Below are 15,275 nucleotides of genomic sequence, written 5' to 3'. Positions count from 1 at the left end.
AATGGGGTTGTGAGGGTTAATAAATCAGCCATGATGGAATGGCAGAGCAGACTCAATGAGCTGAATGGTCTAATTCTGTTTCTGTGTCTTATATGCTCATTGTCTACCGTTGCTAACAATTGCTGTTTCAAACATTCTCATCAAGTAACAGCTTAGTATTCATAAACACACCAGATTATGCAGAGCAGTCTGGATGAAGGGTCTAGGTTCAAAACGTCAACTACGTATTCCTCTCCATAGACGCTGACCGACCTGCCAAGTTCTGCCACCATCTTGTGTGTGTAACTTGATATTCAAATAGCAAAACTGCTTACACTTGGATTGAATGCTAGTTTGAATGACTATTTGAAACCACAATAAACTGGACTTACTCATCAAATCCTTGAACATTGTTTTCTCATGAGTCAACAGGTGATCAATGATGGACTTCCAGCTGGGAACAAAAAGACAATTTCGTAATCATTTATTCTTCTGTCTCTGAATAACAGAACATAGAACAATGCAGCACAGTACACGGTATTCAACCCATGATGCTGTACTGATCTCTGAACCTACTCTAAGATCAATCTAAGTCTCCCTCCCACATAGCCCTCTATTGTTCTATCATCCATGTTATATCTAAGAGTTGCTTAAACGTCCCCAATGTTGTGCTTCTACTGTGCAATACCCCCAGGTAAAGTCCTGCTCATCACCTGAGCAGTGACACCGATATTCCAACAGAAGCTTCATTTATTAGGATCTGAGTGAGACTGGAAAGATGACATATAACTTCACTGCCATTTGATCCACGGGTAACATCTCATCTGGAAGCTGATATCGGTGAGGGTGTCCCACTCCTCACTGCTGCGCTGAAGTGACTGGCAAGTTTTACTGCAAAAACAAACTCCCCTCCTCCCAGCATCCGAGCCACTATTTATACAAAATATCGAAGGACAGGGGTGCAAAGGGGTGTCCAGGGAGGTGCAGCACCTCTGGTGAAGGGGTGGGTCACCTCCATTCCCCGGCAGCTCAGTCACCTTTGGTCCCCACAGAACATTCAGCTCTCACCTGTGGCTCCAAGTAGCTGTTCGCACACAACAGCGGTCACCCCCATTACATCACTTCAAAAGGTAAGCCTGAGCTAGCACGGGGTCAGGTTTGGAGAACAGGGCGGTTGAGATCTACAGTGAGATCCAAGGGCCAGGAAGGCAGTGAAATAATGCTTCACGGAGAGTGAAGGGCATGACGAGGCACAAAACCCGTCATGGTCATCCACTGGAACTAAGGGACACCCCAGTCTGCGAAGATTACCCATACCACTGGACCCGGACTTCCAAGGTCAAGAGAGTGAAAATGCCCCCAGTGCAACAGCTTTCCCACATTAAAAACTCCCCTGCACAGGTTTGCTGTTATTGTCAGAAATGATGGACAACCAATCAAAATGACACAAAAATATTTCAACATTTGAACATTCTGACTTGAAGATAAGAAGATAGCTCAGTGGTAATATTCTTGCTTGAATCATGGCTGTGGACTCATAAATTTAGCGGGACTTACTGATTAATACATGACGAGTCCATCTGAAAGAAGAGTGGGTCCATGAAGAGATCAAAGGCTTCCTTTTTCCAAGCCCTCTTAGTGTACGCGTAGCCACTTAAACTGCTCAGTAACTGAGCGGCAGCTCGAAAACTTGGTATGTTGTGCACACTATAAAGAAACAAAAGGTCATACTTTCAGAAAAGAGGAAAAAAATCCACTATTTGGTAGATAGAACATACTTGCACCTCAACAAAACAAAAGCTCTGCTGTACAAACTCAGCAAGTCTCAAAATCTACAGATGCAATGGATGGGACAGTCAACAATTCGGGTTGAGACTCTGCTTTAGGACTGCAAACATCAATCATCCCTTCGCCTCCGTAGATGCTGTCTGATCCACTGAGTTGGCTGAGGCTCTATAAGATATTGGCCAAACCGTTCTTGGAGTATTGTGAACTGTTTTGGGCCCTGTATCTGAGAGAAGATGTGCTGGCACTGGAAGGGTCCTGAAGAGGATCACAAGGATGATTACAGGAATGAAAGGGTTAATGTATGAGGAGCATTTGATGTTTGGGCCTGTACTTGCTGGAGTTTCAAAGAATGGGGAGGGGGGATTCCCACTGAACCGATCAAGTATTGAAAGGCCTTGAGAGAATGGATATGGAGAGGATGCTTCCAATAATGGGAGAGTCTAGGACCAGAGGACACAGCCTCAGAACAGAAGTACATCCTTTAGAACAGAGTTAAGGAGGAATTTTTTTCGCCAGAGGGTGGTGAATCTGTGGAATTCTTCGCCCTTGTGAATATCAATTCATTGTATATGCTTAAAGCAGAGGTTGTTAGGTTCTTGATTAGTAAGGGTGTGAAAGGTTACAGGGAGAAAGCAGGGGAATTGAGTTGAGAGGGATAATAAATCAGCCACGATGGAATGGCGGAATAGAGTTGATGAGCTGAATGGCCTAATTCTGCTCCTATGTCTTATGGTCCTATGTGTTTTGGTCTGAGTTTGTCCACCTGTTTATTTTTCCACTCCAGTTTCTGCATGCTTTCCAAAGTAGTTGCATTCATTTACATTCATTGATAAAATATTCAAAAAGTTCTCTTACCAGAACATGTTCATAAATAGATTTGAACAAAAAATTATAAATCTGCACCAACACAATTAAACTGATGGGAAAATAAAGACTAAAATAAAAGAATCACATCATCCAGAAACCCAGATGTAAAGCACAGAGATAAGGGCATCCAGTGAGCGGCAACTCATGGGCAAAAGTGCCCTAATAATGAGAGAGGTCAGAGGAGAACGGCCAGACTGGTTCATGCTGACAGGAAGGTACAGTAACTCAAACAACCACATGTTACAACAGTGGTGTGCAGGACAGCATCTCTGAATGCACAACACATCAAACCTTGAAGTGGACGGGCTACAGCAGAAAACCACACATAGTTCCACTCTTCAACGATGTGAAAGCCATGGATTTTGGGTGGTGTATCCAGGCTAGCACGCACACTCAGTGGCCACTTTATTAGGTACACCTGTACACTTGCTCATTAATGCAAATATCTAATCAGCCAAACACGTGGGAACATCTCAATGCATAAACACATGTTTAGTTGTTCAGACCAAACATCAGAATGGGGAAGAAATGTGATCTAAGTGATTTTGGCCATGGAATTATTGTTGGTGTCAGACGGGGTGACTTGAGTATCTCAGAAACTACTGATCTCCTGGGATTTTCATGCACGACAGTCTCTAGAGTTTACAGAGAATGGTGCGGAAAAACAAAAAAGAAAATCAGTGAGTGGCAGTTCAGAGGATGAAAATGCCTTGTTAATGAGAGAGGTCAGAGGAGGATGGCCAGACTGGTTCAAGCTGACAGGAAGGCATCAGCAACTCAAATAACCACACATTACAACAGTGTGTGCAGAAGAGCATCTCTGTACACACGTCAAACTTTGAAGTGGATGGGCTAGAGCAGCAGAAGATCACACCTGGTTCCATTCTTGTGTACACTCCTGTACCTAATAAAGTAGCCACTGAATGTATATTCAAGGCACAGATACAAAGGTTTCTAAATTAAGATTTACTGGAATGAGGCAACAGCTCCAAGGCCTGTGATCAGATAACCCTTGACCTTACTGGATGATTCTGTGCAATTCTGGTCACCTATGTACAGGAATGTTAAAATAGGAAAAGTGGAGAGAAAATTTGCAAGGATTTAGCCAGGACTTGATGACCTGAGTTATAGGGAATAGTTGAATAGCTTAATAGCTCAGGACTTTATTCTGTGAAGCGTAGGAGAATAAGGGGAGGTTTGATAGAGATGTGTAAAATTATGAGAAGTATACATAGGGTTAACACAAGGGAGCTTTTTCCACTGATGTTTGGTGACACTAAAACTAAAAGTCGTAGGTTAAGGGTGACAGGTGAAATATTTAAAGGGAACATGAGGGGGATTTTCTTCACTCAGAGGGTGGTGAGAGTGTGGAAAACGCCTCCAGAGGAGGTGATAGATGCAGGTTTGATTTTAACATTGAGAGAAGTTTGGATAGATACGTGGATGAAAAGGATATGGAGGACTATGGTCCAGCTACAGGTCGAGGGGACTGGAGAGAAGAATAGTTCAGTGTGGACTAGATGGACCGAAAGGCCTGTTTCAGAGCTGAAGTGCTGTAGAACTCTACTGTGTGGGGATGTGGGGATTATTCGCCCACTCTCATTTTAAACTTATTTCCGATTTATCAAACTCCCTTCTGTTCTCCCTGTTCACTGTCACTTTACACCAGCGGTCCCCAACCACTGGGCCGCGGACTGGTACCGGGCTGCGAGGAAACAATACGAGTCAGCTGCACCTTTCCTCATTCCCTGTCACACACTGTTGAACTTAAACATAGGGTTCCCAACTGTCCCGTATTTGCCGGGACATCCCACATATTGGGCTAAGTTGGTTTGTCTCGTATTTCCCCTCGCTAAGGTAGAGCGTTCCTATGAAACCTCTCGTGCCGAAATGGCGTGAAGCGAAGAAGCAATTACCATTAATTTATATGGGAAAAAGTTTTGAGCGTTCCCAGACCCAAATCAAACCAAATAACACATAAAACCGCAAATAAATAACACCAACATACAGTAAAAGCAGGAATGATATGATAAATACACAGCCTATATATAAAGTAGAAATAATGTATGTACAGTTTAGTCGGGAAGATGAAGGCAAAACCAATTTGTGGGGAGAGAAAAAAAAAATCGGCACGTATGCGCATGCGCACAACACAGGCGCACGTCACACATGCGCACAAAGGTGCCCGCGCAAGGCTTCATGGTCATGGTAGTCTTCCCAGGGGTAAATTGTCCCGGCATTTGACTGCTACTTTTGTCTCTTATTTGGGAGTGAGAAAGTTGGCAACCCTAACTGTAAAAGACATGTTGAGGTGAGTTTAACTCTACTTGGGTTGGCCAGTCCACAAGAATATTGTCAATATTAAACCAGTCCGCGGTGCAAAAAGGGTTGGGGACCCCTGCTTTACACTAATCTCAGATTCAGTTACAGAGCCACAAAGTACTGCAGCACAGCAACAGGCCATTTGTCCCATCTAGTCTATGTCAGCTGGGTTTTCTGCCTAGTCCTTTCCACCTGCACCCGTTCTTAGCCCCTCTAAGCCTCTCTCATCCATGTAGCTATCCAACTTATCTCAAATTCAGCCTGCATCCACCACTTCCGCTGGCAGCTCATTCCACACTCACACCGTTCCCCCTCAAGGTTCCCCTTGAATATTTCACCTTTCACCCTAAATCTACGACCTCCAGTTCTAAGTCTCACCCAACCTCAAGTGAAAATATCTTAGCATTTTTTGGTGAAATGTGGCATGCACTCTGCCAACTCGGCTAAATCATTGATTTTGTATATTTAATAACTCAACTCTTTTCAAAACTTGACAGGGCAGTGGAACACTCTAGCAAATCTTCTGTCAGAGCATTTCATGATGCACTACCAATCTGAGTTACTGCTGGTTCATACATTCATTCTGCACTACTGAGCGAAATGTGCCAGAGCTGAGAACACGAAACAACTCACTACAAAGGAGCTGTGCCTACAATATCGCCCAGCTCACCACATGAGACAAATATTCAGTGGCCACTTTGTTTGGTCCACCTGCTCATTCATGCAAAAACCTAACCAGCCAATCATGTGGCCGCAACTCAATGCATAAAAGAATCCATACGTGGTCCAGAGGTTTAGTTGTGTTCAGAGCAAATATCAGAATGGAAAAGGAATGTGATCTAAGTGACATGGCGCCAGATGGGGTGGTTTGAGTATCTCAGAAACTGCTGATCTCCCGGGATTTTCACACACAACAGTCTCCAGAGGAGGGTCCATGGACCTCTTGCTTAATGCCATTGGTCCATGGCATAGAAAGGATTGGGAACCCCTGCTCTAGAGTTTACAGAGAATGGTGCAAAGAAACAAAAAAAATCATCCAGTGAGCGGCAGTTCTGTGGATGAAAATGCCTTGTTAATGAGAGAGGTCAGAGGAGAACGCCAGACTGGTTCAAGCTGACAGGAAGGTGACAGCAACTCAGATAACCACACGTTACATCAGTGATGTGGAGAAGAGTATCTCTGGAAGCGCAACATGCCAAACCTTGACGTGGATGGGCTGCAACAGCAGAAGACCACATCAGGTTCCATTCCTGCACCTAATGAAGTGGCCACTGAGAGTATTTTAGAAGGAAGAGCATAAACTGGTCAATATAACCATGAAGCAATGAGAAACTTAAAGTAAAGCTGTAGATTCTGGAAATGAGAAATAAAAGCAGAAAATTTTGCAAACACTTAGTGGGCTTGGAGTGAGTCTGAGGAAGGAGAAACAGTTTCAGATTCCAAAACAATATTAGGCTAACATCACTAGATAAAGTGGAGATATACAGTATGCATGGATATATTCAAAGCTCTTGTGTTATTGATATACTCGGTCGTATTTAAATCCAGCTTTTGTCAATTTTGTCCTGAAACTCGGATTTCTTTCAATTCACACTTAAACCACGGAAACATCTCTTTTAATTACCTGTGGTTTCTCAAGTACGGGAAGACATAGTATAGCAGCCGAGAGATAAGGGGCACTGCCTTCTCCTTCTCATCGCTCCGGTAGATAACGTCCAGGAGATGAGCCAGCAGCTGACCATTTGCAAAATGAAATTCAAATAAAGCATGTCAGAAACAGATTTAAAAAAAAAGATTGGCTTCATTTGTCACAAGTACATTGAAACATACAGTGGAATGTGTCACTTGCACCAGGGATGTGCTGGGGCAGTCCATAAGCATCGTCGCAGGGCCAGTGCCAACAAATAATGCCCACAACTTACTAACCCTAACTTGTACATCTTTGGAATATGGGAGGAAACTAGAACACCCAGAAGAAACCCATGCAGTCACTGGGAGAAGCAACAAACTCCTTACAGGCACTAGTGGAATTGAACCCTGATCCTACAGCTAGAATTGTATAGCACTGCTAAAACTGCTAATTTATCCTGCTCCCCCTGAACAATATATAAAAACTTCTCTCAACATTTCAGTGCTTTGGGCACCAGTTACCAACTAGAAGGATGGGCAAAGAAGTGGCAAATGAAATACAATGTTGGAAAGTGTATGGTTATGCATTTTGGAAGAAGAAATAAATGGGCAGACTATTATTTAAATGAAGAGAGAATTCAAAGTTCGGAGATGCAACGGGACTTGGGAGTCCTCAGACAGGATACCCTTGAGGTTAACCTCCAGGTTGAGTCGGTGGTGAAGAAGGCGAATGCAATGTTGGCATTCATTTCTAGAGGAATAGAGTATAGGAGCAGGGATGTGATGTTGAGGCTCTATAAGGCGCTGGTGAGACCTCACTTGGAGTACTGTGGGCAGTTTTGGTCTCCTTATTTAAAAGAATGTGCTGACGTTGGAGAGGGTACAGAGAAGATTCACTAGAATGATTCCGGGAATGAGAGGGTTAACATATGAGGAACATTTGTCCGCTCTTGGACTGTATTCCTTGGAATTTAGAAGAATGAGGGGAGACCTTATAGAAACATTTCGAATGTTGAAAGGCATGGACAAAGTGGATGTGGCAAAATTGTTTCCCATGATGGGGGAGTCTAGTACGAGAGGGCATGACTTAAGGATTGAAGGGCGCCCATTCAGAACAGAAATGTGAAAAAATTTTTTTAGCCAGAGGGTGGTGAATCTATGGAATTTGTTGCCACTGGTGGCAGTGGAGGCCAAGTCATTGGGTGTATTTAAGGCAGAGATTGATAGGTATCTGAGTAGCCATGGCATCAAAGGTTATTGTGAGAAAGCAAGGGAGTGGGACTAAATGGGAGAAAGGATCAGCTCATGATAAAATGGCGGAGCAGACTCGATGAGCTGAATGGGTGCAGGAATAGGACTGATATGATTGCTGAACTGGTAGCAGTTACACTAGGCGATTTTCTGAATTGCTATGACGATTCCGACTCCAGCTCCTTCACCGTCAAAGGCAAGCCCAGTTACTGCGAAAGAATGAATGTGCATTTACCTTGATTCAACTGTGATACCGTTACATCAGAAAGATACGTACATGGAAAGATATGGTCCAGGTGCAGGTAGATGCATGAGAGGATTTGGAGGGATATGGTCCGGGTGCAGGTCAATGCAGGAGAGGGTTTGGAAGGATATGGTCCAGGTGCGGGTAGATGGGACTAAGAAGTCAATCTGGTTGGCAGGGACTGGACGGACTGAAAGGCCTCTTTCTGTGCTGTAGTTTTCTATGACTCTGAGGCAAGTCTGCTTGACAAGAAGTGAATGGCGTTGCTCACCCTTCACCATTGTTACCAGTATGACAGCATGGCAAATCTAAGTTTCATTTTACTTGCTTGTACATGTGATGTGGATGTGACGGGCACAGCCAATATTCATTGTCAGTTTCTATTGGCAACCTGAAAAGAGTGGCTTGCCAGGTTATTACAGAGACACTTAAGAGTCAAATATATTAGGAGATCATATACTGCCACTGGCCGAGTAAGATTTAGACATTTCTTTCCTCAAGTACATTAGTGAACCTGAAGGAATTTCATGCCATTTGGTGATTATGTGGCGTATGACAATCAGAGGTTCCTGGCTCCTGTGCTAATGCTATTTGTTTTTGAACTATAGAGTAGGGGTTCCCAGCCTTGCTTATGCCATGGACCAATACATTCAGCAAGGGATCTGTGGACCCCAGGCTGGGAACCCTTGCTGTAGAGGAAAGAGTAAAGAAAGCTTCTCTAAACTTGTCATGAACTATGCAAATGAGATGGTTGAATGACTAGGGAACAAGGAAGTAAAATTCTGTGCAAAAGAAACTTCGGAAGCGTTAAGGAAAGCTATGGAATTGTGGTTCAGATCGGGAATTTATGATCAGAAAGTGGCGGAAATTGAATTATCATCTCAATGGGGGAAATAGGCGCTTGAGAGGGAACAATTCCCAGTACAATGGGTGCAGGAATAGGACTGATATAATTACTGAACTGGTAGTAGTTACACTAGGCAATTTTCTGAATTGCTGTGACAATTCTAACTACAGCTCCTTCACCCTCAGGCAAGCCCAGTTACTGCAAAACAATGAATTTACCGAACATGTAGCAATGAGGAAGGATTCCACTGTAAAAAATTAATTTGAAAGAATTTACACAATCGTTGATTGAATCTGAAAATATGGATGGCATTTCAGGTTGCTCAAAAATATTTATTGATAAAAATTAACATGATCGTTGCTGGGGAAGTTATAAATTTGCACATATTTACATACCTCAGCCAGCAAAGTTAGAGCTTGCACACTGTACAGAGAAGCAACTGTCGTCGACACCACAGCAGAAGGTGGAGGGGAAGAGCCTTGGAGTCAGAAACAAAGAATCTGGCTTTACTTTAATCAGTGACACATTAATATCATTCACTTACTGTTGGAAGACACAAACTATATGTTGCATTCTGTATAAGATACTTACAAAATATATCGGTTTGATCAAATATATAACTCTGAACTGGACAATATTTAAATAAATAGAATGCGAATCGATCCAAGTTACTTATTGTACATATGTGTTTGGCAAGTCGTGTTAGCACAGTGCAACACTCAGCACCAATACGTTCATCTCTAGCACCACACAGTCCCACAGAACAAAAATACCACTTTCTGAATGGACTGAAGCATAATCATCTTAACAGTGTGTTTTCATGGAGGTGTTTTTTTTTGGGCTATGACTGCATTTAATTCTATGGCAATATATGAGGATACACAACATGACAGCAGCAAAAATTAAACAGCATTTTCTGCTTCCCATGTGAGAGTCACACCCCAAATCTGACTTAAAAAAAAAACCTTTCTGACTTGTGCCATTTTTATCGGCAATTCAACAAGTTCTTCAAAAAATATATTGTTGGTATCAATAGCCATTTCTGAGTCACATTCATCCCACACTGAAGAAGGCCTTTAGCCTATCATACGTAAGCCAACTATCGAGTACCCATCTACTCATCCCATTTACCACTCCTAGGGAAACAATCCCACTCTGAGAAGTTTCGACCTATACAACGCCCTGGTGCATCTCATCTATAGCCTCTCCATTACAATCATGTCCTTCCTATAATGCGGTGACCAGAACAGTCGAGGCTGTGGCCAGACCAATGTTTTATGAAGTTGTAACACAGACTAAAGCTGGAGGAACTCAGCAGGCCAGGCAGCATGCATGGAAAAGAGTAAACAGTCAACATCTTGGCTGCCGAGTTCCTCCAGCATATTGTGTGCATTACTTTGACTTACAGCATCTGCAGATTTTCTCTCTTTTATAAAGTTGTGACAGGACCTCCCTGGACTTGCATTTTGTGCCCCTGCTGACAAAGGCAAGCATCCCATATGCCTTCTGCACCACTCCATCTCCGTCTGCTGCCACTCTCATGGTTCCTTGGACTTGAACATCCCTACACTCCTTTGGGCCATACCAGGAATGGTATGTCCTGCACCAATTAAGACTGTCAAGAATGCATCACCTCTTAGAACAGGGGTTCCCAACCTGGGGCTACACATCCCTTGCTTAATGGTATTAGTCCATGGCATAAAAAAGGTTGGGAACCCATCTTAGAAGATTGAGGAAGTTTGCCATGTTACCAAACACTAATAAGCTTACATCGATGCAATGTTAAAAATATGCTGACTAGCTGCACCATTGTGTGGTACAACAGTTCAAACGCACAGGGATGCAAGAAGCTGGAGACTCAAGCCAATACATCACAGGCACACCGTCCCACCAGCAGTGGAACTGATATGCGGCACTCTCTCAAGAAGGCAACGTCCATTACCGCCACCATCGAGCCATGCCATCTTCTCACAGCAACCATCAGGCAGGAGCTACAGAGACCTGAAGTTCCACACCACCAGGTTCAAGAACGGCTACTTGCCTTCGAACCATCTGGTTCTTGAACCAAGCTGCACAAGCATAATCACTACCCCAGTATATCAACACGATGAGCATTTTGCACCACAATGGACTTCGGTATATTTTGTTCTAATTATGTTCTTTCTTGTAAAATTTGGGTTGCATCTTTTGTTTAAGTTAAGTTTTACTTGTGAAAGCTGTTCATCTGATGCTCTGTGCCTGTCTTACTGCTGTAAGTTTTTTTATAGCACCTATGCAGTCATGTACTTGTGCATATGACAATAAATTTGACTTTGATTTTAATCTAGATTAAATTTAAAAGCTACTGCTCTACCCAATTAATTTATCAGCTGATCAACTTCATCCTGTGACACAAGATTACCCTCCTTACAATCAATGACAATTCAGTACCGTCCCAGCAATAGCAAAACCACGTGACACACAAGCAAAATAAAAGAAATTGTAAACAAAAAAAAATTTAAGGATACAGGTCTTTAAAAGAAAGATGTGTCAAAATCTCCACTCTGTTCTATCCTGCATAGATACTGTTTAACCTGCTGCTGTTTCTATTAGTTTTCTGTTCTGTATTTAATCTATATCCTCCTCCTGTCCAAACCAAAACCCTTCAACGGCCATTCCATGGAGGAATAAAAGGTCAACATTTCGGGTCATGAAGGGTCTCAGCCCAAAACAATGTCTGCTTATTCCTCTCCATGCATGCTCCAGCATTTTGTGTTTGCTGCTCTGGATTTCAACATCTGCAGGATTCGTGTTTATGAAATGCTACTGCTTGCTGAGAATGTAAGTGCCTGATGAGAAATGGCCAAGATGGCAAGTTTATCAGGAGCTGCTACATTTCTTTTTGCTTTCTTACTAGTATTATCCTGACTCTTTGGTCTCAATCAAGAAAATAGAACCATATGATTGAAAGCTCAATACTTTTTTTTTTTGCACAGGACACAAGTTTCTTTATAGAAACAAAGAATGAGGAAACGTCATAACTGTTTACCAGCAGCCCTAGGTAAATTCTGTACAAGGGACATGTGATCAGTAATGAATCATCAGCTAATGTGATTAATGTCTCCAAAATGCTGGAGGAGAATAAATAGCAAGCTGGACCTTGTTAAAACAAAAATCAACAGGGCTCTCAAAATAAAAGACAGTTGTGCTACTCGTGTGCTCAAAAATGCTGTAGTGAAGTCATTAAAAACAAAGTATTGGACTTCCAGTTGGCAGCTACATGGAGTAGTTGCAGAGAATGGACGCTCCGTTCTATTTTTATTTCCACACTCCTTCTTCCCCCTTTTCTCATACCAAACTGTTGGACCTTTTGCTCTTCCCCCTGCCTGCGACTACGCTCACTTCAAAATGACCTCAAAGAGTACCAACTCCGGGAAAACAAGACGATTTGGCGGCTGGGTTGACAGTCGAGGCTACCTCCACGCTGCTAGACCAACACCGTGAGGCGTTAGCGGCCGAAGTTATATCTTTCTTCAGTCTGCTGGAAACGAAACTCAACCAAATCCAATGCAAAGTGGAGGATCACGCCCAGCGCCTACCCTCTCTCGAGCTTGCTACGGACAACCTGTATTAGTGAGCTGGAAAACATTTGTTCCAGCTTATGTGAAAATAATACCAAGTTAATGGCTAAAGATTAGATTAGATTAGATACAATTCAACTTTATTGTCATTGTGCCGAGTACAGGTACAAAGCCAACGAAATGCAGTTAGCATCTGACCAGAAATGCAAAGAATAGAGTTATTTACAAAATAACTGTGAATAAAAAGTAAGTGCTACAGCGTACAAATATAAAAGTACTGAGACAGTCCAATATGGGTGCAATACTGCTTAGCGCTGTGATGTGAGGATCAGCAGGGTCACAGCCTCAGGGAAGAAGCTCTTCCTGTGTCTGCTGGTGCGGAAGCAGAGGCTCCTGTAGCGCCTACCGGATGGGAGGAGAGTAAAAAATCCATGGTTAGGGTGAGATGCATCATTGATAATGCTTTTCGCCCTGCCCAGGCAGCGTTTATGGTAGTTTTCTCAATGGTGGGCAATTGGGTGCCGATAATCCGCTGGGCAGTTTTCACCACCCGCTGGAGTGCTTTGCGGTCTGATACAGGACAATTGCCCGTAAAATTACTGACCTGGAGGGCCGGAGCAGATGGCAGAACCTATACAACTTGGGCCTGCCGGACTCTATTGAAGGCGTGTGTCCTATTAAATTTTTTTCCAGTCTGCTTTGTGAGATCTTTGGGAAGGAGACACTTCCATTCCCACCGGAGGTTGATAGAGCCCATTGTTCACCAATAGCTAAACCAGCCCCAGGACAGAGACCGCGCCCCGTCATTCTTCACCTGCACCGCTACCAGATTAAAGATCCTCCAGTTAGAGAGGCCCGGCAGAGAGGGAAGCTAGAACACTGCGGCCAGCAGATTCTGGTTGTGGAGGACTACTCTCCCGAAGTTTTGAGCCTGCGAGCCGAGTACGGAGAAGTAATGATGGAACTATACAACCAAGGAGTCAGGCCTTTTCTACTATACCCTGCACAGCTCCGTATCACTCTTCCCAGCGGTGTCAAGAAGTGGCTACGCTTGGTAGACAAAGCACAGAAATGCATCGACAGCCTCCCCACTACGTCGAATTCTTCACAAAATACTTTTCTCCCATACCCTCTACCAGGTAACGTTAGCAGTGCTTGGATAGCAAGGTCTGGTCTGGTTTGGCCGGGTTAGGTACTGACTACCACGCAATTCAGTAAACTCTACAGCAACAGGTGGAATAATATTTATTCAGACTGCTCTCTTGAGAGAGTATTTCTTTTTACTTTCAATTCAGTGAACTCTATATAACCCTTCGTGGGAAGAGCACTGGGTAAAGTCTGTTTATGTTTTATTTCTTATTTGTTTCTTCAATTATCAGTTTATATTCCTGTTTTATGGTTTATTTTTCAGAGCCATGTTTAATAAACTTTGGGGGAATTGTTTTGTCTGTCACCAAGCACAAGGTCAGTTTAGGAGTGTGGAATGCTTACTGTTTCCTTTAAATATCACTAACGGAGTTGAAGATGATGCTACGAGTGACAGGAAGTTGTACTGTTGGATGTTTATGGTTCTTAAGAGCTTGCCGCTATGCTCTCTGGCAGCTGTCTTGTTGCGGGTTGGGGGAGCGAGGGAAGGGTACTCCAATGCCAGTACTGTTTTAAGAACCCTTATAAGTCCTTGTTACACAGAATTTATTTCTGCCCTGTTTCTCTTTGTTTTCCATTTTTGCCTCAGAGCTGATACCCGAAATCTTGACACCACTTATGCATATCAACCTGTATCTCTTTTAAAGGAGAACGGTTAGTCCGTTAAATTTTGTAAGCTGGAATGTCAAGGGGCTGAATCACCCTGTTAAAAGAAGGAAGGTGTTCTCACATCTCAAACAGTTTAATACAGCAATTGCATTTTTACAAGAAACACACATTCGCAGTTCTGACAATTCTCGCCTTATGTCACGATGGGTGGGGCAGCACTTCCACTCCACTTTTCAGGCTAAGGCCAGGGGATTCTCAAATTTTCATAAATCAAAACATTCTCTTTGAGCTCCACAAAACAATATCAGATACAAACAGCCATTTTGTCATTGTCGCGGGGAAATTATATAATACATTGGTAGTCACGAGGAAATCTGCAGATGCTGGAATTTCAAGCAACACACACAAAAATGCTGGTGAACGCAGCAGGTCAGGCAGCATCTATAGGAAGAGGTACAGTCGACGTTTCGGGCCGGGACCCTTCGTCAGGACTAACTGAAAGAAGAGCTAGTAAGAGATTTGAAAGTGGAAGGGGGAGGGGGAGATCCGAAATGATAGGAGAAGACAAGAGGGGAGAGGTGGATCTAAGAGCTGGAGAAGGGAGAGGATCATGGGATGGGAGCCCAGAGGGTGGAGAGCAGGCAAGGAGTTATAGTGAGAGGGTCAGAGGGAGAAAAAAGTGAGGAAAAAAGGTGGGAATGAATGAATGAATGAATAAATGAATGAATAGATAGATAGATAGATAAATGAGGGATGGGCACAAACCCTCCCCTCCCGTCTACTAATAAATGTCAGAGCTTTATTGTCATTGCTGAGGACAATGAGACTGCAGTGCACCCCCATTCAGTGTAAAACAGCACACTGGCAAATCAACGACTAAAAACACAGCCACTAAATTTAAAATAACGCCTGAGTTATTTAGAATGACAACTGATTTAAAAACAAAATCTCTAAAATTAAAAGAAACAGCCGCTGCCCCGTTGCACTCGCCCATGTTACAAAATACAATGATTAAGTATAAAATGGCATCAAG

The 15,275-nt window shown here is 43.1% G+C and overlaps 1 protein-coding gene across 10 annotated transcripts in view; it reads right to left on the bottom strand.

Moving 5' to 3' along the window:
- Positions 1–15,275, bottom strand: part of dop1b (DOP1 leucine zipper like protein B) — a 193,950-nt gene that overhangs the window by 31,084 nt on the left and 147,591 nt on the right. For all 10 annotated transcript variants that reach the window (XM_072259926.1, XM_072259923.1, XM_072259925.1 and 7 more), the window contains 4 exons: positions 9,323–9,405; positions 6,581–6,690; positions 1,537–1,686; positions 372–433 (listed from right to left, as the gene is read on the bottom strand). In XM_072259926.1, the coding sequence (XP_072116027.1) occupies positions 372–433; positions 1,537–1,686; positions 6,581–6,690; positions 9,323–9,405 (405 nt within the window). The remainder of the gene's footprint in view (positions 1–371; positions 434–1,536; positions 1,687–6,580; positions 6,691–9,322; positions 9,406–15,275) is intronic.

This window comes from Mobula birostris, chromosome 6 (assembly GCF_030028105.1).
Source record: "Mobula birostris isolate sMobBir1 chromosome 6, sMobBir1.hap1, whole genome shotgun sequence".
NCBI lineage: Eukaryota > Metazoa > Chordata > Chondrichthyes > Myliobatiformes > Myliobatidae > Mobula > Mobula birostris.
Note: the sequence above shows the minus strand (reverse complement) of the source record. Positions and strands in the feature narration are given on the sequence as shown.